This window comes from Pipra filicauda, unplaced genomic scaffold (assembly GCF_003945595.2).
Source record: "Pipra filicauda isolate LSUMZ 115617 unplaced genomic scaffold, ASM394559v2 scaffold2_size9829703_pilon, whole genome shotgun sequence".
NCBI classification, from domain to species: domain Eukaryota; kingdom Metazoa; phylum Chordata; class Aves; order Passeriformes; family Pipridae; genus Pipra; species Pipra filicauda.
Genome location: NW_024104421.1, coordinates 4,023,694 through 4,051,653, shown reverse-complemented (window position 1 = coordinate 4,051,653; position 27,960 = coordinate 4,023,694). Strand labels below are relative to the sequence as shown.

Below are 27,960 nucleotides of genomic sequence, written 5' to 3'. Positions count from 1 at the left end.
AGACCAGAGTTCTAAGTGACTAATACTTCTGTGGCAGTGGGATCCTACAAGCAATAAAACAAAACAGGAGAGCCTTCTTTCCCCTCCAATACAGCAAAAATGCTTCTCTGTTTTGTAATAGCTTTCCAATTAAAATAGATTACACTTGGATCTGTGGTGTAACTCTAACATTTCAGTGTTCAAATTCAAGCAATTATGATATGCATTATGTTTTGTGTAGCAAAGTTGGGCACTATAATTAACGAAGTATTTACTTTTTACTCCCTCTGAAAGTCCTAAGTTATACACAAAAACTACACACACAAAAAACCCCCAACCAACTGCAAAGCCAAATCTTATGATCAACAGAGGAACTGCAAGCCACAGAAGTTTACCATACAACTGCTGGCACAAGAACTACAGTCACCTGATTGAATTATTTCCCATGGGACTTTTATTCAGTGCACAGAACACATAGGAGAGAAGGACAAATTTGGTGCTGAACGCTCACGAGAGCAGAACAAGGAACACAACCAGCAGACTGCTGAGGCAGGGTTGGGGGACAGAGTAACATTGAAGCAGCCACAGGCAAGGCAGGCAACACAGAGAACTAAGGAAGTTAAACTGCCAGAAGTCACTGAGGCAAGCTACTACTTTTTAGCCACACATCACTGCCTCCCATGGTCCTTCCCAAGAAGCAAAAGATTGTCTCAAACTATGGACTGCATTTGTTGTGCTCTGCTGTGGTCCCCAAGATGGTTTTGCCCCAGTCACAAACACCCATGTCAAAACTTACTTACTTTACTTTTTTAGCTCTAGTTGTCTTTCCCTAAAGCTCTCCCACACATTCAGAGAAATACTTAATCAGCAATCAAACACAACTTCTCCAAGGGATTTCACATTTCAGCATATAAGTCAGCTGGAAACACGATGTTTATCACATTCCAACCAAGTCCATTTTTTTTGTCCCCTTGTGTCACTGTATCTGCTTCCTCCCCTGCCCACCTCTCAGTGAGTCACAGCACTAAGGACAGGAACCACTGAAAGAAGTTAGTGCACAGTGAGACCTCAGTTTTCTTCACATTTCCAGGTCAAACTGAGTAACAAGAGACAGATGGAAACTGTTGAAAAAAAGCCTGTCCTACCTGTGTTTTTGTTTTTTGCTCAGAAGCAGCTGTGCTACTGAAGCACAGGTCTCTGCTTCTTTCACAGCATCTCGGAGCCTACGGAAAAGATCATTCTCTGGATATTTCCTGTCTTCAGCATCCTCCAACATTACTCTCAGCTCAATCACATCTGTAATAAGAGTACACAAATAATTTGTATGCAAATACAAGAGGGATTTTTGATTGCTTCAAAGGTCTCCAATCAAGGTTCCAACAAGGTAGTTCAATTTGAAATGCACAATGATAAGTTGCATAACAGTCTTGCATTAGCTCATCTCTTTTTTTCCACTAAGCAAAACAGTATTGCTCTCATTAAATGAGAGCACAGAACAAATGTAGGAGTTTCAGGACATCCTACTATGAATGATAGAAGTCTGACCTTTCTTGTGGTTGAGATTGGCAGACAGAGCCTCTGTAACTCTACTGACCCAAGTGTCATAAGACTGTGCTCTGACTTTCACTCCGTACAGCAAGGAAGGAAGGTCTTCTAGGGGATACCGATACCTGGAGATATGGAAGGAAAACACAAAAAAAAGTATTAATGCCCATACAAAAGCCAGGATATTGCTAATATTGAGTTTTTCCAGCTACAACAAGGCCAGAAAAACAGAACAATACCCGTTTGCCACGGGACCAAGAAACAAAGAAAACAAAAACATTGCTTTAATAAATGAGAAGTGTGGCCAAATGTATTTGGTCACTGGTCTACAGTAAATATTAGATAGGGAAGAAAAGCAGGCAGGAAAAAAAAAAATCCTGTGTACCTTAGACATTTCTTCTGCATGGGGCACGGACATAAATCAGACGGATGGTACAAGCACACCAGACGCTCAGGATTACAGGAACACGTAAGAGCTGACAAGAAGCACGTGGTTCTGCAAGCTGTGCACTGACGTTCATCATCTGGAACCAGTTCAAACACCTCTTCTTCAGACATCAACACTCCCTAACAAAAAAAAATTAGACACTTGCTCAAAAACTCTAATGCAGGCAGGGGGAGGGGGAAGCAAAAGTTCTTTTGCAAGCATAGAATCGTCTTTTATTACTCACCATCTGTACAACAGTCTCCCTTAACCGTGTCTCTTCCTCTATCAACAGAGTCATCTCCTTGCAGACCATGGCAGCCAGCCCAACATCTAAGCACTCTGGATCTGCAGCCATCTTGAAGATCAGCTCTTCATGGGAGAAAACACAGTGACGTCCCAGCCTGCGGTAGTGACTCACACACTGACGTCCAATGGGAAGCTACAAAAAACCACGACATCCATCATTCTGGGAAAAGATGAGCAAAGTCATCTCTTCGCTCCCACTTCCCTTCCTCTGACAAAAACTGGGAAAAGACTGAGGCTAAGAGAATTGGTTTGGACAGGACAGAGCCAATTATACCAACCTTAAATCACATCACAGATGAGAACAAAGATAATATCCGTGTTGGGGGGCAGGGAGGCATCTTCCATAATCTTATGTGCCTAACTTACAGAGACAAGTTTAAGAGTTATCCTAAGCTCTTTTTACTTCCAATGGAAAGAAACTGGTACCACAGAGAAGTCATCTGGTCTACGCTAAGGTGAGTGCATTGCCCTCTGGATATTACTATGCTTGGACATAAACATTTAGCACAAGATGCCTAGAGTTCACTAAAATTGCTCATTTTGTGCCTTTTAAAGCAAGAAAAGTAAGATGCTAGGTGAATCTGCCAAACAGATTCCTGGTTACATTTCCATAAGCACAGGAAATTTCACATGGCTGGTATGAGTTTAGCTGTTTTTCACAGAGGCTACACACCATGATTACATCATGAGTATGGGAGGAAGAAAAAAAAAAAAACCACAGACACACTGCCAGTCCTGCAGACAATTTTTCTGATAAATGCATAAAGTTTTCTGATCAAGGGCTAAAATTTCTATTTGTAATTAACAAAAAAGAAGCTAGAGATAGATAAACTAAGGTGAGATCATAACTTCCAAGTGTAAACCCTAGATAGTAACAGAACATACTTTTTACAATTTACTGAACAATCCACATAAGCTATGCACTGATGTGGCATAGCTATTACAACTTAGAACAAGCACTAAAATAACTAAAAGGTGCAATGAGCTGGCACAAAAGAGGTACAAAAGATTGTTATATGCCTATCTCCAACATCCAAATGACAACAGCTGTTCAAGACAGTACATTAATCTGTATCAAATTTAGAAAGAGGCATCACAGACATGCTAGGTAAAGGTACTGCAAGATGTCATTTTTTGGTTTGATCAATACTTAAAAAGGAAGAACATGTGCCAAAGTTTCAGTTTGAAGCTCCTTAAAGTTATGTGCTCATCAAAATTACTTTGTGTAATGGAAACACATCAGTTTTCAACTGCTGTACCAAGAACTTTAAACATAAAATACACTATATAACTTGAAAGACTATTCTTCAGATAGTTAGGTTACTAATAGACTCCTTGCAGAGGTCACTGAGCAGAGACACAGCAAATATACACAAAAGAACAGACCCAGTCAGCAGTGCAGAAGTTCACAGCTTCAGCAAAGTTATATCCCTGGTTAAATCCAGAGTGATAGGCACGAGGAAAGGTCACAACAAACTCGCCAGCACACTGATTGGTCCTGAAAACCTAATAGGATAAAGGAAAGAAAAACAACATGTAACATGCAACAGAGTTTAAGACACAAAACTACACGATGTTTGCACACCATTTTCTGTACCTACAGAACACCACAGGCAACACAGCTATTACCAACTGGTAAAGACTGGTTCTATCTTCTCAAAATGAATACTCAATTTACAGCCTTACTCAACAAAGCTGAATATATAAGCCAACAGTTGAAAATTCTCTTTATGAATCCCAAAAGGGATGTTTCTCTCTCATCGTTTAATCCATTGTACCACAAAGTGCAAAAGCTTCTGGAAGCAGTTTATGGTTTGCTTTGTTGGGGTATTGGCCAGGGAAGTAATTTATCCTAAGACAAAAGCAAATGATAGTGACTGCTGCTTAGAGGTCTGCAGTCAATTATGTTTGGTCAAAAAAGTATTTTGTAATGCTGAGATTTCCACTGAACATAAGAAAAGTATTTTACTGTCAAGAGATACTAAAAACATTTCAGACAAGTTAGTTGTTATACAAGGGAAGTGATTTTTAATTAAAAATTAAGTGTAATACACAATGTACACTTGTTCTATAAGGTATTTTATGTAGGAAGCTTGGTGCACACACTTCTTTTACAAGACAACTTAAATTTCCTGGTGAGTCTACAGAAGATTCTAGAAGACAGCTTTAAAAAACACCCATAAGTAACGAATTGAATATGCAATTGTCCACCATAAAAATTCTTCAGAGTTACGCCAAACTATTGTTACACAAAACTGGCAGAGAATGAAAAAAAGAGAGCACATAGGAGTACTTATGTAAAAAAACGCTTGTGTGCTACTCACTGGTACACCATGTTCCATCAGCACATTGGGGTTCATAATAGTGACCAGCTGATGCAGGAGATCAGGCTGGGATTCAAACAGCTCAGGAGCCAATTCCTTCATCACATCTTCCAGCTGCTCTGCTGCATGAGAGGGTACTCCATACCATGTCTTCGGTTCTCCCCTGGCAAAACACAACCACAGTAATCAACACGACTTACAGGGAAGTAATGGTGCCACCCAACTGCAAACTACACCTCACATCCAGCAGCACTGTCCTCATAAGCCAAATATTTTGCACCTAGATACAAAAAATGTCTTTAATCAATGAGCATCTTCTTCAGGATGTACTATTTTAATCTGAAAAATCAGTTATGCTACAACACAACTCTCAAAACACCTGATGGCAGATTTGCCTTGACAAAGCAAGCCTAACATGGAAGATAACTGTCACCATGCTCTAAAGGGGTAAAATGGGCAATTACTTTCCTTCAGGAAGGAGGAATTAAGTTTAGTAAACAAAACCTTGGCTGTCACAGCTAAGGTTTAAGAGAAAAGAGATCATGATAGTCCTCCACTCAATTATGCTTGGAGTAGTCACATTCCCGAAACCAATGGAAGAGTGTAGCAGCCAGCAGAATGAAATACAAGCAATCCTTCTAATATACACAACTAACTACTAAAAACCTGTGGTACACTGGTTTCAAGATAAAAAATGCCACATAACATGAATTAGTTAAGTATGATGGAAGAAAGATTAACAAGACCAAAACTAAACAAATACGTACTCAAGCACTACTCCAGTCCTTCCAGTATTGTCTTAACCAAAATAAACTGTAATGATCTAGTGTCTGCAGTGCTGAGGTTTATTTTTAAATTACACTGTATTAAAAAGTACAAGCAGTAGTCCACTGAAATATCTGAAAGAGTTTACACAGCACTATCTAAATGTATTAATAATCCTGTCACCCACCATCCCAGACAATGCCAGAAGCAGCATTTCCTGCAGTTCCTGCAGGCTGCACTGGCACCTGCTGGCAGCACACAGCCAGGACACCCCAGTAAATCCACTCCTCAGGATATATGCTGCTGGAATTCACCAGCAACAAACCCCTCACACACTGACCTACTTAACAGCATGCCGAGGAAAGCAACTGAACTCAAAACAAAACTAATTCCCTTCCTGAGTCTGTGGATCAGACCTTACTATCAAACATGTTTCTCCAGAGATGTGCAGTCGTGGTCTGAAGGCCGTCAACTCGTCTGTACCAGACATACAGCAAATTTTCTAAAGGGCTGCTTCCCACAGCTTTCCATTCCTTCCCCCCTGCTCCATCCACTGTGATTGAGTCTGATAAACTGAGAAGAGTGCAATGCAAATAGTTTATCTATCACGAGTCTTCTTGTCAAACACAAAAGCTGAACACCAGAACACTTCTAGGATTGTTCTGAAAGTCAGAATTACTTTCAAGTTTCTCTTCTCTTGAGCAGGAGTATTTCTGCTGCTGAAGAGTCAGTTCTGATGCCTCTGAAAGCCATGGGACAGCAGACTCAGTTTCCAGCACAGACATCTCAACTTCAAATCATAAAACAGTGAAGTAGTGAACTGTAACTCAGTTCAAAAGGAAAAGCTTTCTTAGAAAAGATGTGACCCCGTAAAGCATGATTTTACAGTGACACTGGAATGTTGGTCACATAAGAATATTTAAACAGTTAATGAAAAATGTTAATATGGTTAAAACAGTATCTGTATTTTCTTCTAATCAGCCAAAGCCAACGATATGAACCACTCACCACATGTAGCTTTTATCTAAAAATGTCATCATGTGCAGAGGCACTTTGAAATAGAGCCACAAATTTCCTAAAGCAAACAGGGCAGTGTAAGGTAGATGAACAAAGGACAGCCCATACCAGTGCAGGTAGTTGATGGAATAGCTCCAGTGATCTTCAATGTGCCAGCAAAACGAGGAGAAGCACATCCCTACGTACAGCCAAGGTACCTTCATGCCAGAGATATCTGCATTGATGTGAGCAAGGACTGATTGTTCTAGAATTGGCATGTTGTTCAAGTTCCAACCAGAGAGCGCATAATCCTGGTCAAAAAAAGGAGAAAGTTTGAAAAAAGTCAAAAGAATATGAGGACACCAACTACAGAAAAGGAAAGTACAAAGGAAAAGACCAGCCTACCCACTTCTATTAGTAGACAGTGGGATATTTCCTGCAACAATGAAACATCAAAACTAGAAATAATTCCTTTAATACCTTAGTCATCAAATAATAAGACTAAGATTTTAAGGCCAGTCCTAGTAATTCAACATACATGGCCCATCTTTAGATCAAGCTTTGCTTTCCTCCCCATCTCAAGACTGCAGGTTTCATGCTTTTATGGTGGAATGAAATACCAGCAACACCAGCAGAACTATAGACTGAAATCTTCAATAATGTAGGACAACTTGAAATTGTAAACAATGCAGTGAATCTTATGTTATTATTTCAGCTTTTTTAACACCTGTTTTACTTCACTGCAGTTTATGTTGATCTACTTTATAGATTCCTTTAGGAAGTTTTCTCCAGGGAAGAAATTCCTGCTCATTCATTCTTGAGAAGACGGCATCACCCGTTAAGCACTCCCACCTTTACTTTCAAATACACATGATTTGTACAAAAAATTATACTTCAGACAGCCTTAAAAGCTCACTACTATGCTTTAACACAGTCTACTTTCCACCTTTAGAAGAGCTGTAAGCACAGATTCACAGGCATTTTAGCCATATCCCACAGCTGCTCAAAGGACTGGTCAAACCCTCAGCTCAGCCACACGTTTCTGCTGTTCCCTTTGCTCTGACACTATGAAGGCAACACAGTGAGTCAGATGATTTAAGTCATTCGGCTAAAAAAATTTTTTAAGTGAATACAAACAGATCAACAATCAGTTCTGACTCACTCAGCAGCTGCACAGTCACTGCACAGCCAACAAAGGTACACACAGGAAGGTGTAGGTATGGGTGGAAGACAACAGTGAGCAGGATTACCTCTTACAGTGAGCAGTATAAATTGATTTGGGGCTGTGTAATCAGCAAACCACACCTTTACCCTCATTTTGTCTGAACGTAGGCATATAAGCAGCAAGAAAATTGATATGCCATGCTAAGGTCTGAGGGAAAATAGGTAATGTACTTACTAGATATTCTTTACAAAATTTTCTATAATAAGATGCTGTATCTACATCTTTTCATTCTTACAGTATGCGCAGTCAGAGAAATAAGCTAAATCAAATTAGTTTTACCCATTAAGAACCTCCTAAGGATGATAGAATCATGTTTCTGTAGTTAAGTCTATAATGAAAAGGTTTGGAACAAGAAAGAAAAAAACAGTATTAGTCTCCTCATACTCAACACATACAGCAACAAATTGCACATTTTCGCCTGCTAAGATTAAGTGACAGAAAAGAGGTGTGACTTAAATCATGAAAAGGAGCTTATTTATCAGCAATCAGATCTGTAAAAGAACCTCAATTATCAGACTAATGCCCTGCTCAAAAGGAATGTTAAGTACACGCAAAAGCCTTAAGCAATTTCTTCATGAAAAAAATCCATGCTGATTTCTGACCTAAATTCTTAATGTGAAATCTTATGCAGAGCAAAGAATGGAGTCAGTTTGCATATCCTGTTCCTCACCTCCTCCTCTGGCATCAGCTTTCGTCGGCCATCCTTCACGGGGAAGCCACTTCCAAAGTCCTTGGATGAGATGTCAGCCCCATATTCCACAATGACATCTTCCTCTATGCTGCTCACTAATCGCCAGAATTCTTTTTCTACGAGCTCAGTGGGAACCATCTGAAAGCAGAAGAGACGTTTGGGTATGTGCACGCAAGACCCAACATAAAAATTATCTTTCAAGCAGTAAATCGCTATTAACTCTCCATGAATTTTCAAACACCAGGGTCACTGCCTCTGCCCCCTCCATCTCTTCAAAGTCACAGTTTTGTCTGTATTCCTCTGTAGTGTCTGCAATGTTCCAGAAATAGGATATGGCAGCATGAGGCAAGGAATAAACAAGAGAGATGGAATCACCAGAAGTACAGCAAAAAAGAAGGGGAAGAGGAGACAGCCAACACAAGTCAAGCAGCAAACACAATGAACAGCATGCAAATTCCTATTTCGGAGGATAATGACCAGAACTTCCAAATAAGAGTAAGAAAATTCAGATACAAAATTGTGTTCCAAGTCTGATCATCATACAGCTCATTATGATTTTTACTTATATGCATTTACTTATGAAGCTTATTTGTAAAATAAGCTTCCTTGCTTTGTTCCATGTCCCAAAGTTGTATCATAAATAGGAGTCCTTAAAAGGTAGAGGCTTTAGCAAGAATGCCCATAGGTTACCAAAGAACTGTGAGAGGAAAAAGATCTTGGTGCTGCAGACAGTGTACAAGACAGTGGAATTGTGGCAGTGTGCCAAGGTAGAAATGCTAGTTTTAAAGATATTAAAATCTTTAAAATGTTTCATTTAAAAATGTTGCTGAAATGTAGAACAAAAAAAAAAAAACAACCAACCCTGTCATTATCAGACACACTCAGTCAATTGACTTGACTACAAGAAAAGACTGTAATAGTAAGGAAAACAATGATTTATCCTCTGGATGAACCAAACCAAGACAAAAGCCATAGAAAGGGCAGGAGAAAGACCCCTTTGCCAAACAAGAACAAGATACTTACTTCAGTTTATCAAAAAGGGCAAGAACTTTAAACTAGAGCATGACCAATACAGTATACCCTAACAAGCAATAAAGCTGTCTGTCCATCACAGGAAAAGGGTGAAATGAAGTTGAAATGAGACCAGATGCCAGAAAGCTAAATCATTTGTTTACATGTTTGAAGCTTATGGTGCCTCTTCAAACAAAGCTAAGATGCCTTAGCAAAAATCAAGGATCAGCTGAAACCTCTTCTCTTTTTCCCTTACAAGGAATCACAACAAAAGTTGAAACTCACATGGACTGGCATGTTGAAATAATCAGACTTGAAGTTATCAGCCATTTCACCAAAGCTCTGGAGAGTATATTCCCTGACAGCTTGTTCAAATCCAAAGGCCTCACGGGGTTTGTTGCATTCCTAGGAGACAGAACATAAAAATATTGTTCCCTGCAGCAGACTATGACACAGTTACATTTTTAGCAAAAAACCCTAATGCCTGAGTCCTTACCAAACACAATAAGCTACCACTTCTGAGTGCTTTCCTCAGCCGAGGAAGTCCTACCACAACGGAAACAGCACAGAATTTACAGTACAGAAGCTAATCTAACACTGTAAACCCCGTGCTACACACTTCTGCTTTCCTGTCCAAAACTACATTTCCTCATCTACCACTGCCAGCCACAGAGAGAGACTGTGCACAAGATGTTTAGGCAGCCATAAGGCATTTCTTAGACACACTGGATTCAAGTACCCGCAGAATAACAGCACAGGAACAAACCCCCCATAGTGTTTCAGTCTTATCAAGTCAGCAAATCATCAACAGATTTGGCACTGTGAAAATATATAGGAGTAAAGAGGAAGAAGAAAATAAGAACAGTGCAACATAGCCAGCAACAGATACAGCCCATCTGATAGAAAGCCTCCAAGTCTTTCACTGTTCTATTCCCATTCATACTAAAAGTGTGCATTTCAGCTACTCTCCCCACCCATTATCAGTGTGTCTTTCTCAGCTCTTTTGGAACTGACACAGTGTTCCTACATACACAGGACATATTTGAACACAAAGATGATGTATCACTATCTGATTGTCAGCTATTCAGTCATAAAGAAACAGGATTAGAAAGGAATTCATCACTAGTTTCTTTTTTTTTCCAAGAGGAACTATCCTTAGACTATGCCCAACATGTATCAAAGTAGTTCTTAAAAGGAGCCTGCAACAGAGAATCTACAACATCTGTGAACACTGTCACACAACGTTGACCTAAATACATATAAAGAGCTCCTACCCTATTCTTCCCAGCTTCTGTTCCAGCACCCTGCTGTTAAAATTACATTAAGCATCTGTGCACTATTAACATCTAAAATAAAAACTGAGGCAAAAAGCACTACTGAGCGCTTCAAACATGTTATTTGTTTACTCACCATTATATAACATAGCTATGTTTTTTCCCCTTCTTCCTGTTACTTTCAATATATTTCCAGAATTTTTCAAGTATTTGGTGTACCATTTGCTAGTAACAACTTACTCAGCACCTGGTCTTTCTGGGTTTTGTATGGACACGCACATTTTTCCTTGGTAACAGTGTATCCCTGTTTTTACCAGCAGTGGCAAAGTTTCTTCTGAGTTTCCACATTCTTAAACTTACTGTAGCCACTCTATTTACTACTATATTCTCTACATTAACCCCACATTAGATTGCTGCACTTTGCTGGTACTTCTTTATTGCTCTCTCTCTTCAGAGAACAATAAACAAGCAGCTTAATCCACTCTGTGAGCAGCAGCACAAAGGGAAAGCTGTATCTTTTCCCTCCCCTGTAACTATGAATTTCCACCTCTCTCACAACAGCATTTGCCTCAGTTCATCTGACAGCTTCATCTGCTGGTGAGAGCAGGAGGCTGATCCACCTCATCACGTGGCTGCAAAATGATCCATTCACCACCACCAGGGAATCAGCAGAAGCCACACAGAAGGGTGTGAGGGATTGGGGGCATACAGGTACATACACACCTGTGCACAACTGCCCCCTCTGAAAAAAACACAGCCTAAAAAAGTTAAAGCCAGTCTCAAAATTACAGATTTAGGAACACAAACCTTCTTCCTCTGAATCCTGAACCTACCAACTTGCAAAATTTGTTTGCTTAAGACAAATACCGAGCCAGTCAAGTGATGTTTGCTGCCTTTAGGCTGTTGATCCGTCATCTCCTGGAACTTGGTAGCTTTTCTTTTCTGTATTATGAAATTCAACCAGCTTCCACTTTCAGAGCCTGAACAGTTCCTTTTTCAGTCTAAACCAAATATAGCTACAAAATTTTAAATTAGTTCTTTCACTTTCTGCTACAAGCTATTTTGAACAATGCTATCATGACTTCCCAATAATCAAAGCTACCTTTTGCCCAAATTGCATACTTTGCTTACTTCATAGTTTACAAAATGTCTCATTTTGCTGAAACACCCACCACAACCCTACTTCTCACCCTAATTTCCCACTAGCACATTGTCAAATTGAGTTTTAGCTCTTAATATACCAAGGCCAAAGTTTTAGCTGTCACATGGCCACATAATAAACAAAGGTTATGCCCAAGATCTAGAAGGAATGTTTCTCTCTCCTTATGGCTCATCAACCAAGATTCATGGCTCATCTTGACAATATTCCAAAACAAACTACATCCTCTACAAAGATGGATTGGCACTGAGCTGAACTGCTCTTCTGACCTTTCCAGGTACACTGGTGTACACACAAAGCTTGAGTAGTTCTTGAACTGTACCTCAGCAACGCACTTTGGACACCTCCAGTCACCCTTGGGTACATCAGGTAGAGGAGGAATCAAGCAAAAAGTGTGATAGCTGTCATCACATCCATCACACAGGAGCAATTTGTCCTCATTATTTCCTCTACCACAAAATAAGCAAACATAGAGATCAACCTGTGGAGAAAAAAAAAGGAAGAATAAAAAAAAAAAGAAGTTACAAAAAGTTTCTCATCCAGAAGCTGCCTTTCTTAAACAAAGGCTCTTCAGGCCTCTTATCATGGAAAACAATTCAAACTAAATCCCTACAAACTGCATGGCTGAGGAAAATCTCAAAAAAAACCATTTCAGAAATATTTATGTCATTGCTTGCAACAGTCCAGGGATATCTTTGCAATGAAAAAGAAGAGATAAAACCCACAAACCTACAGATTTCAATCTAAAAATCCAAGAGGAAGGGAAGGAAACTGCACGTAAAGGTACCAACTTCTTTTGTATTTTCTCCAAAGCAAAGGATAAAAACTTCAAATGTTAAGAGAGAAGTATTAATCCCAATACAATAGCAAACAATTTTCACAAGTATCTGTTCAAGGTAGTCACTGGGACCAGAGAGAAAACCATATCAACAGGTTTCAAGTTTTCTTTGCTGTTGCTTCCTGCACTGTTCAAAGGGTTTTAATTAAATATAAACTGTAACATAATCTGAATGAAAAAAACTGTGTCTTACTTTACCACAGCTAAAAATTTACTTTACATATAAATTTCTACTAACAACATGAACTTCATGAATGATACCTGCTCCAAACCCTGCTACTACTCCCCCCAGTCACTGGCAACTCGGGCCATGCACGTTTCCTCCACACAGCTCAGAGTAACACCAGAAGTAGTGGGGTTGTTTTTCTGGAGGGTTTAATTTCATCCAGATGTGAAACACATGTGCCTTTCAGCTGACAAGGTTCAGTGGTGTTAAATACTTGATGTCAACCCCATCTTTAGTTACACCAGCCTAGTTAAGCATGCAATGTCCTAGCTAATGCAATAATACACTTCTTAAGAAGACTGCTCAGGTTTCTTAAAGAATTATTTTAAAAAATAATGCAGTTCTATTAGCAGGCATGTTATTCTCCTCTTTTTAAAAAATTCCATGCACTCACCCTCATGGAATATCATGTCTGTCTAAAACACCAAACCAGTGACTTTCATTGCAGGAGTAGAGAAGGGAGGGAGGGTACCTTAGCAGACATTTTCAGGTTCTCTTCCCAAAACTTACAATGCATTAAAATGGTGATCCTAGCAGGAGGCTTTTCTACAGTACTCACTGGCTACCTATCACTGACAACACCTTCTTTTCTCCAAATTCCTATTAACACATACAGTCTCTATGTTAGCATAAATGGTGATTTGTCAGTAAAAAAACTGCACTAAAATAAATATTCACAATAAGCAGATCCGTGATTATGCATAACTACAAACAAGCCTCCTAGCCATGTAACAAAACAGAGTAAGACTATGATGATATATAACTATATGCATCAAGGGCAGAGGAGGGGATAAAGAGGTGTATTTTATCTCCCAGTTACCAATTCCTGTAAATAAAATCAATTTCACAGTTAGAATTTTACAAGAAGATAAATAAATGATGGAGAAGCATAAACAAACCTGCTCCACAGTATTTTTCAGACCACAGCTATATAAGGCAAATGCATCACCCTTGCACAAAGATTAGAGTTACAACAACGCAGTTTCAAAACAACAGTTCTGTTGCTACAGTATTTTCATTTTCACTTACAAATAGAAGTAAATGAAAAGAGTAAAAAAAAGCTAGTTTTCCATAGAAAATCCGAGAGTCTAGACAAAATATTTTAAAATTGAAGCATACTTAAAATTGTCACAATGTTTACATGGCCTAAGAACACGATATACTCAGAAGTAGTACCACAATTAAAAAAAAAATTCAAGTTGCACAAATTCTGACTTAGCTGCAATGGCACGATGACCAGGTTTTTAACTATCCAACTTCTCTCACACTTCTTCCACCCCAGGAGGCATTTCCAAACATAAAAACATGATTACTAGAGTCTTAGGTTGCCTTGGCTTTCTATGGTTGAAATTTAAAATAAGCTCTTGTAAGTGTTCTCAGGCTAAGAAAAAAAAGAACAGCTGAACTGTAAGTGAAGACTCTAATTCTTTAGACATTAAATGCTTGTATCTTCTTTCATGGTTGTGTACACATGCTAAATATGACAATTTAAAAGTAGAAAATCATGTGCTATGAAAGCTATCAAGAACAACAATCCACTGCTTTTCCACGGCGAAACATCAGAGCACTGAACATTTTATTTTTCTCCTTAGGGGTTTCTCTCGAGTAGACTTGTATAATGACTATTTTAAACTCAAAACAGAAAAGACAAAAAAGGTGGAATTGCTAAAAACAAAATCCTGAAGTACTGGAGCACCTCAAAATTTCTTCTAAGGAAGAGAATTGTTCTACAAAGGGGAGCTCAAACAGAAAATGAACTACTGAAGGCATTCAAGCATGGGGCAAGTATGAACAGCAAAAAGCTTCACATTGCAACAAAAAGATTAAAACAAAAACCTAAAGAACAGATGATTTTTCAAAATACTGTTCTCTCTTCCCATAACAGTATCATCTGCTGCAGTGTGCATTGATTCATCTATTTGGAGGGGTGGGGGCTGTTTCAGGGAAAAAAAATAATCTTAGTAAATCAACCAAGTCCTTTTTATCAGAAATTACCGCAGAGGAATCAAACTTACGAAGTTGACAGAAAGAGTTCCTTTGCGTTGCCTCATCTGCATTCCAAATGCTTCTGATCTGGTTCCTTTGCGTCTTCGTGTCACCTCATCTTAAAATAAAGTTAAATGTTATTAATATCACATCCAGACAGACTTAACTTTCAGAAGCACCACAGATATATAGCCTGGTACTCTGCACTTCAGATCAGAAACTACCTGACAGTCCAAAGAAGGCAAAACTGTTGTGTTTTACCTGCCCCACCTAAAATCAGCAGGGATTAGGAAAACCATATTTTGTTTATCCTGACAGGTGATCTCAATTGCCTCATGAAACAGAGTGAATTACACTCACAATTTGTGCAATTTTAGCTGGCAGGATCAGTTTCAGTATTGTCAAATCCTGTTTTCCCTTCCAGTCACTCAGTTCACGGAACAGCTGCTTAATTGTTATTGTTACTATGTAATACATAAAGAGTTGAAACTCTGCCAAGTTATATGAAGCACCCTGTAAATCTTTCTCATGAATGAAACCCTAAAACACTCAGCTTTCTCTTTCAAGTTTTGATTTGCTTACTTCTTAATGCTGCCTCTAGAGACATTCAGAAAGATTTAACAGTCTCACTACAAAGCAAAGAGCCCAAGATTTAATTACCCTCTTTATCCTTTGCTCCCAATGTCAGCCCCATCATCTTGGGTCCAGCTCCAAAGATCTGCAGCTTTTTTAGTTCAGTGTTTCTACTCACTTCTCCTCCCTCTGCCTAAAAATAAAAACAAGACCACATCAGCACAAACCGCCAATATTTCCCCTCCAGGTTTCTTCATAATTTGTTTATATTCCACTCTCCCACAACATCTGCTCATCAAAAGAAAGGAAACAAGAGGCATGAAAAGACATGATTTTCTGTTCCTAAAGCAAATGAACATATGCAAATGGAATAAAAGACAGCAGTTTTGCCTCAAATTTCCAAATTATTTCACATCTAGTATTACAGACCAACTACAGAAAGTCTCCTATACAGCAAGCAAAAGAACCAGGTTGGACATTTAGCAAAAAAATAAGAATGCCACAGCAACATTCTCCAAAATCACCATGATTCAGCCGAGTGCCTGGATTTTAACACACACACTGTTTCAACAGGATTTTGTTATCTGCTTCCTTGAGTAGAAACATCCACAGGACACTAATGAGTTCCAACCAACTTCCTTGAGCTTGGCTGCTCCTGGGTTTATTTGCGATGAAATGTTATGAGTACAACTCAGATCACAGCTACTCAAGTTGCAAACTCGAAATTTGAGGTGAAAAGATCCATTTGGTGACAAGTCTGTGCCCCTGCCAGTGTTGTTTCCTGAACTGTTCTGTTCAACTGAACTTCTTCCTGTTTCCCATTACTGAACTGCCTCATTTTCCCACATCACTGCTGCTAACATAACAATAAAAAGAACAAAAAGAAGAATATATCCTGCTGTCATCTGCAGTGCAATCACCTTGGAATTCTTCTTTATGTTGCCTCCTTATACTTTGAAAACCCTTTCTGACCTGACATAGAAGGCCACTAAACTGTCCCTGTTTAAAATCTTCTTCCAGAAATTCACTCATCTTAAAAGACATCAGCAAATCTATCAATTTTGAAGGTGGGTACCTCATTTTCAAAAGGTTATTATTCAAGTAACTTCCTGATGATACTTCATCTGTTATTTTTCCAAATTATGGCCTGATATGTCATACATGTCCCTCAGGGTGATAGGCTTTCACAGCTTTTAATCAACAAATAAAAACAACTCTTCCAAAAAGAGTTTAAAATAAGTTTAAATACATTTGCAATAAAGATAAAAAAAGAAAGATGATTTCCATTTATTCAGCCTAAATGGGTTGTTTTCCTTGCTTCCAGAAGACATTCGAAGAGATTTCGTTTCCTAGGCATTATTACTCTACGGAATTTTTTGTGATATTTAAAGTCCCTGTTGCCACTGAACTGCGTATGCTGTGTGCTAATGGGCATCTTTCCAAACTAATTATTGCTGATATTCTAATTTTGAACATTTATATGTTGCTATTAAATTATTTTCACTGTAGATATATGTTACCAACTTTGTAAGCCCACTGTGAACCTGTGTGCTAACTGGAAAATTTTTCCTCATCAATTCCTCACTTTTTGGATAATAAGCCATAAGGAAACACACCTGGAGACTTCCCAGTCCCTCATTTTCCATTTGAAATTCATTAACTCAACCATTCTCTCAACTAATAGAACCTTACAGAATCAACCTACATCATGTTTTTCAGCACAGCCATCATTTCACCAGCATTTATGAACAATCTCCAGGACTTCTGCTATTCTGACCTAAGATAGTTTTCTCAATGACACATGAAAAATAATTTTATTATCATATTTACTAAAAATAAATCATTAACATGCAGTAACATCTCTTCGGATTTATAGCTGAGTTTAAAAATGCATTCCCTGAATATATTTTCATAACTCCATTGCCCACATTTGCTGGGATTCCACTAAACCTAGGTGGATGAAATCCATTCCTGCTCAGGCAGAAAAAGCTACAGTTTTGAAATAAAAAATTTGCTTTTTGAAAAGGAAATGTTTTTTTAAAATCCAGATTCCTACATAACCTCATGAACACTGCCAGGATATTGATAGTTTAAGGTGTGAATACCAAAAGTATTCAGAAGCCTCACTGAGTAGTTTTTCACTGGTGTCCTTTAAGATTGTAAAAAAACCAAGTCAAAACTGTGAGCACATGGAAGTGGCAATGGTGCATTCCTTGCCATTTTCTCACTGCTAACAACACAACCTCACTTTTGCATTATATGTTCTCCACATCAGTGAAATGAACTTGATTAAACTGTGATTCTACTCTCATCTCCTCTTTGTGCTGAAGAATACAGATATAATTTTGTTTCTTTCACCTTCTCAACTGAAAGTACAACTCAAGGGCTTTCCTTGTATATAGGCCAATCCTAATAACATGATCCAGTTACACTGGATTCACACACACTGTCTTTTTCCACTGTCCCACCCCCATTAACTTTGAAACATTTGCATCCCCACTCCTCCACCCCCAATGTGCAAGAACACAATAGTTACAACCAAGAACCAAAATATTTACATGTTTGGGGCATTTTGTCAGCATATCTCAGAGCTCTTTTGTTTCACTATTTTGTTTCACAGCTATTCCCATGGATGGAAATATTTCAAACTAAAAAAATTGAAGCTTATTTTATTATTTTATTATGTTATTCTACAATCAACCAAACTTCCAAGAGAAATCTGAAAGCAGATATACTGTATAGAATTGGTTTTAAGTTAAGAAAATCCTCTGGACATTAAGTTAACATCCTTCGAAAAGACAGCACTTTTTGTTCCAGTACTGCATTTCCTCACCAGAAATCACCATGACGTAACCTCATCAGACAAATCCCTTGTCAGTTAAAATACACCCTAACAGATCATCTATGAAGATACACTACTCTTTTTTAAGAAAGTACTCTCTTAAATTTAATCTTTCCTTAAGGATGTTCTCTTTTCCTAATCTGAATTAATCCTACTTTTTTTCTTTACGAGCCCTCAGGAACTCAGTTGCCCTTCTCCAATTTTTATTTGTGAAAGCTTTCTTCACAGGAAAGAGAATAAAGCATTCAGTTTATTTTCTGAAGAAAAGATAAGAATCTCTTATCATCAAATTATTCTTTTCCTATTCAGATACAAAGTTTTCAACTGACATTGGATTGTGGTGTTCAGATTCTCAACCCACCCTATCCACAGAATACCCATTCCCTATTTTCTTTCATTTTTCACATTCTCTAAAAACCCTGAAATTTGGTTTTTTTGAAGTCTGACACCCTCTTCTACTGCCGAGGATGTTTATTTAAGTAATTTCTCATTACTATCTTTATGCTTTCTTATTTATTCTTAGGCAAGTTATCTTCAAGAAGATGCAGAGGATTTTTGGAAAGTACTTTTAGCACTTGAAAAAGATCTACAGGGATGCAGGGGCCTGTGGAGCTATCCATGCTCACTACCCAGGCATTGGACTACTTGGCACACTACACACAAATCATTCAGATGTTTCAGCTAGAGCAGAATGACATTTATTTAGCAGTCTTTACATTACTTGCATATTACCTGTTCTCTGAAGACTATTTAGACAATCCCTGGTACAATTCCAGGTCTGCAGTTCAAACAGTAAACAGCGTCCTGTCTACACTAAGGGGGTGCACTGACATCTGGAACGATTTCTCCATGTTCTCTGATATTTACCCTCTACCATTTAGGGCTACTGAGGAAAAAAAAAAAAATCTGTCTCTAAATGCTGTTCCAGAGATGACTTATGTTACACACAGCTTCCAACACAGCCAGAAACTAATTCTCCTGGCTACGCAAGTAGGTTGAGTTTTTCCTGTATTACACAAGTCATTTCAGCCATTTTAATAACTGTAATGCTTAAAAGATAGCTTGGCTATAAGCCTAATAAAAGGCATTTAAATATATATATATTTACTTTTTGCAGATGATCCAAACAAAATTATCTTTCATTTTTGAAATGCAGCCCCTTTAAACAAAATGAAGCAGCTACACAGTGCCAGGACCACCACAGAATCATTTTTCCAACAAGGAGAAATGAGGAGTACCATTATTCTGTTGAAATCAGTAGGAGAAAAGATCACCCAGGATCTTAATACCATAGTGACGCTTCTACACCATGTATGAGGAGAAGGTCATACTGGCATTTTCCTGTAAGATTCAGTAAAATCCTAAAAAGAATTCCACATAGTGAATGACCACAGTTCATTCAGCGTTCTCAGTTTTTCTGGACAGCTCACCAACAATGCTTTATTTGAGAAATCTGGTAAGATCACAGCCTGAGACCGCTTATGTGATACCTTATGTGGCTACGATAAATTACATCAAGTCAGCTTCAGTCAGCTAAGAAAACAGACTAAAAAACGACAATTCAGCCTAAATCAACCATGACATCAAAGAAACGTGAAACTTTATAAGGGATACTCAAGTATATCAGTGACAAGAAAGATGCATTTGAAAAAAGGCAGTTTAAGAGCATTTGAAAAAATTTGGTGGTGCTGAAACTAAGTCTAGAATGGCGTGAAGCAAGTAGGAAGTTGGTTGCATATAAATCCAGCTTTCGCCCACGCTCTGCTGATGAGCCAGCAGGGAGCCACCGGATTTCATGTGAAGAGCCTTAGGATGCTGCTTGCAATGGATATCAAAGGTGAAGGCCTTCTTTAAATAGTGCAATAGAGCCATCAGGACAAAACCCCACAGCTGTTTCTAATGAGACAGCATTTAAAATAGTGGCGATTCAGTCTGAATTGATATTTACTGCAGGGTACTCCCAGGATATAGTATCACCTGGTAGAATACCAGAAGTTCCTATAACACCAGTAATTCAGAAGAAAAAAGTTTTGTTTTTCAGTAGCAAAACTGTAGAAATCCTATACAGTTCCAGCCATCACTGGTCATCTCCTCACATACTTGTTTTACTTCTTCAGAGAAATCGTCTGCCCAGCTTGAGATAGTCCCACATGTAATTCCACAAAGACTTACCTACACATATTTGTGTCACTAAGGGGCATATTTGAAAAGGTTTTAAGAAACTTTTAGAACTTTGCACAAGCAAAAGCTTTAACATAATTAACAAACAGCTTTCTATCTGTTTAGTGTTCACAGAAGTATTCATTACCAAGGTACTTAGGCCTCTCATCAATAAACAAAAAGCAGCTTTTAGAAGTTTTGATATAAACAGTGCATCTACCACATCAAACCAGGTCTCAGAAAGACAACCTTCTCTGGATTTTATTTAGATGGAGGCTGCTTCCAGGTGGTGCTTTTGAGCAGGCTCCCACAGCCAAAGGCTGCTGCACTGGTCTCTGTAGGAGCAGGTTAACAGGTACCTGGGATTTGACACGCCTGGTTCTCTTCAGCACAACATTCATTCTTGAAGCCTGCTTTGGGGAAGCCTGGGCATCTGAGCTGAGGTCCTCAGCCTCCACTTTTTCCTTAAGATCCAAGTTAGGCTTCTGGATGCCCTAGGGGATCAGAGCACAGGACACCATGATGATTGGTCAGGCAGTGCCAGTCATTCCACAGCCTGTGAATCATTCTGTTTGCTAAGAAACAGGACAAGTGAAGTCACACAGCATTACACACACCATGTGGACAAGAAGCCAATTAATCCACACACCCTTCAAACACAGAAACCCAATCTCAACTACCAATTTATCAAGAGAAAAAGAAATCTTTGCAATGAATCATATCTTTTGCCTTGTTTTCCTTCCCAATAGAGTTGACTTCAATCCTATAAAGAAATACCCAACAATAACCACACAAGGTGACATTATTATAAGTTCTAGCACTATTCTGTCACAGGTGAGTGTGAGGGTCCTTCTAGCTTTGTATGCAGAGCTGAAGCTTCTAAAAGCACAGGCCCTATGTAGTAATGCAGTAACACAGCACCCTCTGTGCTGTTTGGGTCCCCTCTTCATATAGTGAAAGACAAGCATCTCACCATGAGGCTGACTCCGGACTGGAAGAGCTCATAGGGATACAAGATCCGTTCATAATGAGACTTGAGTAAGGACCCTGTGCCTTTCCCTGGAAGGTAGCCAAGCCGACTTGCCACTTTAGACCATTTCTTCTCTTTAGTGACTACTTCAAAGCCTCCTTTGCTGGCAACAATCTGAAATGCATAAATAAAAAGTTAAGGGTTTTGAGCTGCTCTCCCCAACTTGCATAAATCAAGAATCAATTAAACCAACCAAATGTTAAAAGGTTCTATGTAAGAGTGACAGAATCCTGGATTTAGCTTTTGTTTCCCAAAAGACTAGTACTTTAATAACTAATCACTTCCTTAGACTCATTACTTCATACATTTAACGTAACAATGTATCTAGTAAATGTAAATTGCATACTGTCCTAGACAGGAGAAGCCCAACAGTTAAGATTTATGATGTGTTGGAAAAAATACAAACCCTACCATCAGAACAAACTGAAAAGTTAACTCTCACCAGACTTGTACTCTGATGCAAAACACAAGCCTGCCCAGGAGTAAAGCCTATTCTAACAGACCCCAGGCAGAAGGGAGTGTTGGAGCTCAGAACTTCAGAGAAACTCCCACAAAACCCTGAATGGAAGAGAGACTACTATAAAAAGAAGAAAAAGGGAATTTACCTTCCAATTAACTCAGTCCAGTTTTTACACTGGTTTGAGACCAGTAATTCATATACAGAACTATTACTGCTTACATATAAAAAACAAGACCATTTGCCTCCATGTAATGATCATAACAGCATATGAGTTGCTTCCTCAGAAACACTGGCAACATTTCCACTGCCTCCATTCCTTTCAAAGTTTCAGTGCCAAATAGCTAAAAACACCAAGGGATTATAATTTCATTTATATTATTGCAGGACTAGTACCATTTCTGCAGCAATGTAGTTTTGCATTGCATTTCTTTATACAAGGACCACGAGGACCAAATTTCATGCCTAATGTTTCACAGACTGTTAAAAACCTCAATGCAAAAACATTTTGTTACTGGAGTGAAATTCTTTGTTTGCTTTTGGGGTTGAGGTAAATTCAGAAGTCTAATTGCGACAGTGACAAGCAAATTTGTTAATTTTAGTTCTTCCTATAATCATAGTTAAATAAAACACTAATATTATTGATCATTATTTTTCCTCATATTTACAGAAAAGTTCCTGAAAAGCATTTTAAAATGAAGCCAGTCCTAAACTTCAACTTATCTTCAAAATTTCCATTACAATTTGTTTTCCAAAATTATCTATACGTGAACAACAGCTAGAGAAGCCATTAACGAACTATATGAGCTTAGACCTGCAAATCTGCAGCCAACTAAAATGTTCCAGCTCATAACAGTGACCCAGATATTCTCCAGTACCCCTGATACTTTGCATATCCCAGAAAACCACCACAGACACAAAAAGAAAAAATACTGAAAGGCGTTTTATCAGCTTTTCTCTGCACTTTATCGGCACTTCCAGACTTTCCAAAGTACTTGACTTCTTTTTCTTTAAAAAAAAAACCTATTTAGATCTTTACATTTTTACTTACCTGTGAGAAAGGAATCTTGATGGGGAATGGAAACTGATGCTCTAACCTAGAAGCACTAGAACTACCAGAACTTCAGTCTTTACCCTGTAAGAAGAAATCTACCTATGTATATTAACAAGCCATCCTTAGCAGCTAAGTTTATAATGATACATATATTTTGCCAGTGCAAAAGCAAAATTCCAACAATCCATTTGTGTTGAAAGACAACACACCAAATAGAACTACAGTAGAATAGATTTCTAGCCAGCCTTAAGCCAAGTTTGTTTTTAAAATTAAAATAATTATTCCTGAAGCTGACATTATAAATTCTCAAAGATGCACGTTTATAAAAACCTCTGCTGGAAGAGAGGAGGGAGCAAGTACAACAATTAACTACAGAATTGCTAGTCCAGAGCTGAACTGCACACAAGCACAGTGCTGCCTTCCCCAAGAAACACCTCAAACTCCTGCAGCTCCACCACATGTGAAAAAGGAGAACTAAAAAGCAAGTGGCCAGCTGACACCAGGATATTCAAGCTACAGAAGGTAATGAATACCTGCTGTATAGAACCCAACCACCAAAGGCAACTCATTTAACTATGCCATGACATGTCTGCCATAACCACTCCAATTAGAAATGTTGTTTCACTGTGGTCTTTTCCCCACTTATTTAATCTCCACATTAATGGGAGTGCAGTAAAACAAGCCCTCCCTGTTAGTTGGCTTCTTAAGCTTGAATGAAAAACCAAGTCCCTGCCTGACTAAGGCCTACAAATACTTACCTTGCTCAGACCATAGAGATCCAGTATCTTTCTCTCAACCACAGGGATTTTTAAATTGGATCCTTGAAGTTCCCAGAATTTTGCTAACTGATCCAAGAAGTCCAGCTTCACTCTTGTCATTGCCTGCAATCAACAAAAGCAGACAATCATGCATGTCCCAAAACAAATGTGACAAAACCTTACAGTCCTGAGAGAAAACAAGGTAAGTTTTTATAACGTTCTCATTTTCAACATGCAACTTGGCAAGGGAGGTATTTCTCAGTCATGTTAAAAAATCCTAAAAATAGAAACACTAATAAAAATAAAATCTTTACAAACAGAAAATTGTATATGTTTTTCTCTCTGCGTTTAAGATCCTATAAACCAAACTCCTACCTAATAGTTTCTTGGTTTGAAACCAAAACGCAAACTTATGAAAAAAACCAGCATTCCAGAGAGAAACACAAGAGCAATTATTAAAATATACATTGGTGGGGAAGGGGAGCGTTACAAACAGTTTTTATATATGCCTCAACCATGCAGAGGGGCCTCCTCCCCTGAGTATTTTAGGAGTACTCAAATCACTTTCCATAAGGAGACCCATTTACAAGCCAAACGATACACGACGTTTTGGCATGTGAACAGAGCAGGGCTTTGAGAAGTGTTGTAGAGAAAAGCAAAAACCAGGCCAGAATGGAACTCATGCTGCTTTCAAGAAAGCTCACATAGATTTCTAAATCATAAAATTAACCAACTATAATAAGGCCATAAAAAAATTCAGTTCATTTTAAGGCTTAAAAGGCATTATCAAGATAGTATGAGGTAACCAGAGGCTTCAGAACAGCAGTAAATATTTCAAGAGGAAAAAAAAAGTCCTTGCCTGTGGAGCTCTGAAGGCTAGACACTGGCTGCTCTTACTACACACATGGTATTTGGAATTCATTTTAGACATTTCCAGTTGAATGTGAAAAGCTCTTGTGGTTATTTTGGGTAATAAAATAAAAAACAGACTTTTCTCAAAGCCATGGAGAGTTATTTTATATGAACTCTGCCACTGCCAAGTATAAACATTGATGTGGTCTACGGGTTTCTAAAGTATCCCCCATCCAGAAACCTGCCAAGATGCAAATCTCAAGCAGGGAGACCTCCTGCTTTCAGTGCAAACACAAAATTATATCAACAGTGGGAAAGCTCACCTCCAGTTCATTCAGGCGCTGAATTCTCGGAGTGAAACGAAAACTTTGTACTTCACATGCAAATGGAGGCTGCCAGTCCTAAACAGAGACAGAAAGACATTTTATTGCTTCCAGAAACTTTTCAAAAAATGCACAAAACCAGCAGACCCCAATAATGTCTGAGTAAACAGGCTTCCAACAGTAAATGAGTTTCTCAGTACAACTGGTGATATCATTTTCCAATTTTAAGACATTCTTGTGCTTATACAATAACGTTCCTCCCACAATATTTTAGTTAGAGGAAAAGATCCTCACAGAAGTAAAAATGTAAAAGAAAATAAGGTTTAAAACATTTCAGCATGCATTGCTTCATGCTAAATTTAAATCAGTGATACACCCTGTAGCTTGCTGGTTAGTTACTCTAAAAAAAGTTCCACATATCTTGCACACTGAAAAATTCTCACTGTCAACAGCAACAAAGACTAAATAAAGCACATTATAACACATCTAACGTTTTCATGTATAAAGATAAGACCACCAGTCAGGAGCCCAGCTCTTTAACAGAAATGGAGCCTTAAACAATGACCTTCTCAGCACCACCAGCTGTCGGTTCAACCACAAGTGCCTCCCAGCCCTATCTCCCACAACTGTCTTACAACATCAAAACAAGTCATTCAGTTTTTTAGCACTTTTTTTAAAACAAAATCTTCAGTTACAGTAGATTATCTACCTGGCAGCAAATGTAAGAGAGCAAGGACACCCCATTCCAAGTGGACAAGCCACACTAAATATTCATTATTTGCCCTGTTGCAGCACATAAATGCCTCAAGTCCAGCTGTAAAATATTTACAGCTTCCAATAATGGAAAAGAGTAATAAATCAGTAAGGTTAGCGTGAAGTGTCTGATTCAGTCCTTCTTGCAGGCTGCAAATCAACTCGTGCATCCCGTGAAACCCTGCAGTGCAAACAGCTCGGCAATCGTGGAGAAACACAAACACATTCCACGGCCAGGAAAGTTCTCGTTATTCTCAATGAACAGGACCTGGATCGGTTTCTTGTGGCCTCTCAACCTGAGCCATTCTGCTTATTTTAGAAAGGGCAGCCCCGCGGAGGTCAAGTTTTCACCGTGCCATTAAACCAACTAAACAGATTCCGGGAACCAAAACAGGCCGGGAGAGGGATCATGAAATCCAATCGGCAAACCCCGTATCTCGGTTCATGCTTTCTTTTCAGGTTTTTACTTCTCTCGGTGTTTTCAAGCCTCTTACTTAACTGCCACATTTAAAGTCCATTTGTACTTTAATAATTTAGGGATCTAACTGCCTTCTGCCTTGTCGAGATGGTTTTCCCAGGTCACTGGGCAAGTGATCGTGAAGTAATGACCGAGTCATCGGAGCGATCAAGCTTTTGCCTCCTAAACGGCCCCGAATAAACATAATGCCCCTGCACAAACAGGGTGGCCGCGCTCAACAGTTGACAGACTATGCTTATAAACAGCAATCCGTTAAAAACAAACGCCCTCTTTTCTCTCTCCTCCCCTCCCGGAGCAAACGCCCGATTTCACCCACGAAGCCCTCGCAGCTTTCACAAGTCGGATGTTGGGGGTTTTTATTGAAGCGACAAGACCGTGAAGTCCCGGACACGCTCCCGCACTGTTCGCTTCTCGCCTTCCGCAGAGGAACCTCCAAACACCCCGCTCCGAGGTCAGAGACTCCACAGGTCTCTCGGTGCCCCCGGCAGGGGCACCGCGGCCTGTCAGAAGGGACACACGGCACCCCGGGCGACCTGGGAGTGGGAGAAGGCGCTGCCCGGCCCCTCACGCCCCCCGCGGAGCCCCCGAGCCGCGCTCAGCCCCCCCGGGAGCCCCCGGGCGCGGTACCTTGGGGGGCCGGATCTTGCAGATGCCGGTTTTCTCGGCCAGGCCGCGGATGCGGCCGATGAAGCCAAGCGGGTCGCTGAACTCCTCCCAGCTGGGCTCGAACACGGGGCACTCGGGCGGCGGCACGAACTCGGCCGCGTAGCGCGACCCACCGCCCCCCGCCATGGCCGCAGGGGGAGGGGGGCGCCGGCGCCGCCGGGAGCGCAGGGCGGAGCGGGGCGGGTGGGGCGCTCAGGGGCCAGGCCGGGGGCCGAGGCGCATCCCCGGCGGAGCGGACGAGCGGCGGTGCCGAGGTGACGGTGGCGGTCGCTGTCCCGGCCCGGGCCGCTCTCCCCGCCCGAGCCCCACTCCTCGCGTCCGGCCCGCCGGAAGTGACGATCTACTTCAGCCCTCCCCCGGAACTGCAAGGCGCGTTGCCTTCCGATCCGAAAAGTAGTCCCCCCACCACCCCTCTGCTGGTGAGGGACCTCCCGCGCCCACCGCCCCCGGGGACACCCCTCCGGCAGGCCCTGGCGCGCACACGCCCCACCCACCACTCCTCAGGGCACCGCGCAGGGCAAGAAGGCGCCGGGGAGCGGGAGGGCGGGGCCGGCACCACTTCCGCCGCGGAGGAATGTGCGAGGAAATCCGAGCCATTCAGTTCCGGTGCGGAGCGGCCGCGTCGCCCATTGTCTGGGCCGGACGTCAGGCCACGCCCACAACAGGCCGCGCCCCCTCGTACGGCCCGCCCTCCCATAGGCCCCGCCCCCGGGAGTGGGAGGGTCCGTCCGTCTGTCCGTGACCGTGGGACCCTCCTGAGTTGGAGGAGACCCGCAGGGACCGTTCAGTCCAGCTCCTGTCCCTGCACAGGAACATCCCCAACAATCCCACCATGTGCCTGAGAGCGTTGTTCAAACGCTCCTTGAACTCTGACAGCCTTGGCGCTGTGACCACTTCCCTGGGGAGCCTGTTCAGTGCCCAACCACCCTCTGGGGGAAGAACCTTTTCCTAATATCCGACTACAGGCCATTCCCTCGGGTCCTGTCACTGGTCACCACAGAGAAGAGATCAGTGCCTGCCCCTCCTCTTCCCCTCACAAGGAAGTTTTGTACTGTGATGAGATCTCCCCTCCATCTCCTCCAGGCTGAACTCCTTCAGGTTGGGCCCAGTACTCCACCGTCACCCCCCAACCTCTGTGCTATGGATGGATACTCTGCTGATCTCCCCTGATGCCATGTTTTATTTCCTAAGTCAAGTAATCACAATTTAGGACTTGTTAAGTACCTCTTGGGACTCATTAAGTATCTCTTTTGCCTATCTAT

The 27,960-nt window shown here is 40.3% G+C and overlaps 1 protein-coding gene across 1 annotated transcript in view; it reads right to left on the bottom strand.

Annotated features, from left to right (window-relative positions):
- The window catches only part of KDM5A (lysine demethylase 5A), a 49,825-nt gene extending 23,001 nt beyond the window's left edge, over window positions 1–26,824 (bottom strand). The window contains exons 1-17 of the mRNA XM_027726506.2: window positions 26,660–26,824; window positions 24,802–24,879; window positions 23,627–23,749; window positions 21,301–21,471; window positions 20,687–20,821; window positions 15,413–15,518; window positions 14,782–14,870; window positions 12,025–12,183; window positions 9,555–9,674; window positions 8,238–8,396; window positions 6,472–6,653; window positions 4,582–4,744; window positions 3,644–3,763; window positions 2,196–2,390; window positions 1,910–2,091; window positions 1,525–1,649; window positions 1,125–1,275 (exon numbers count right to left, since the gene is read on the bottom strand). Of these exons, the coding sequence (XP_027582307.1) occupies window positions 1,125–1,275; window positions 1,525–1,649; window positions 1,910–2,091; window positions 2,196–2,390; window positions 3,644–3,763; window positions 4,582–4,744; window positions 6,472–6,653; window positions 8,238–8,396; window positions 9,555–9,674; window positions 12,025–12,183; window positions 14,782–14,870; window positions 15,413–15,518; window positions 20,687–20,821; window positions 21,301–21,471; window positions 23,627–23,749; window positions 24,802–24,879; window positions 26,660–26,824 (2,423 nt within the window). The remainder of the gene's footprint in view (window positions 1–1,124; window positions 1,276–1,524; window positions 1,650–1,909; window positions 2,092–2,195; window positions 2,391–3,643; window positions 3,764–4,581; window positions 4,745–6,471; window positions 6,654–8,237; window positions 8,397–9,554; window positions 9,675–12,024; window positions 12,184–14,781; window positions 14,871–15,412; window positions 15,519–20,686; window positions 20,822–21,300; window positions 21,472–23,626; window positions 23,750–24,801; window positions 24,880–26,659) is intronic.
- Window positions 26,825–27,960: the final 1,136 nt, after the last annotated feature.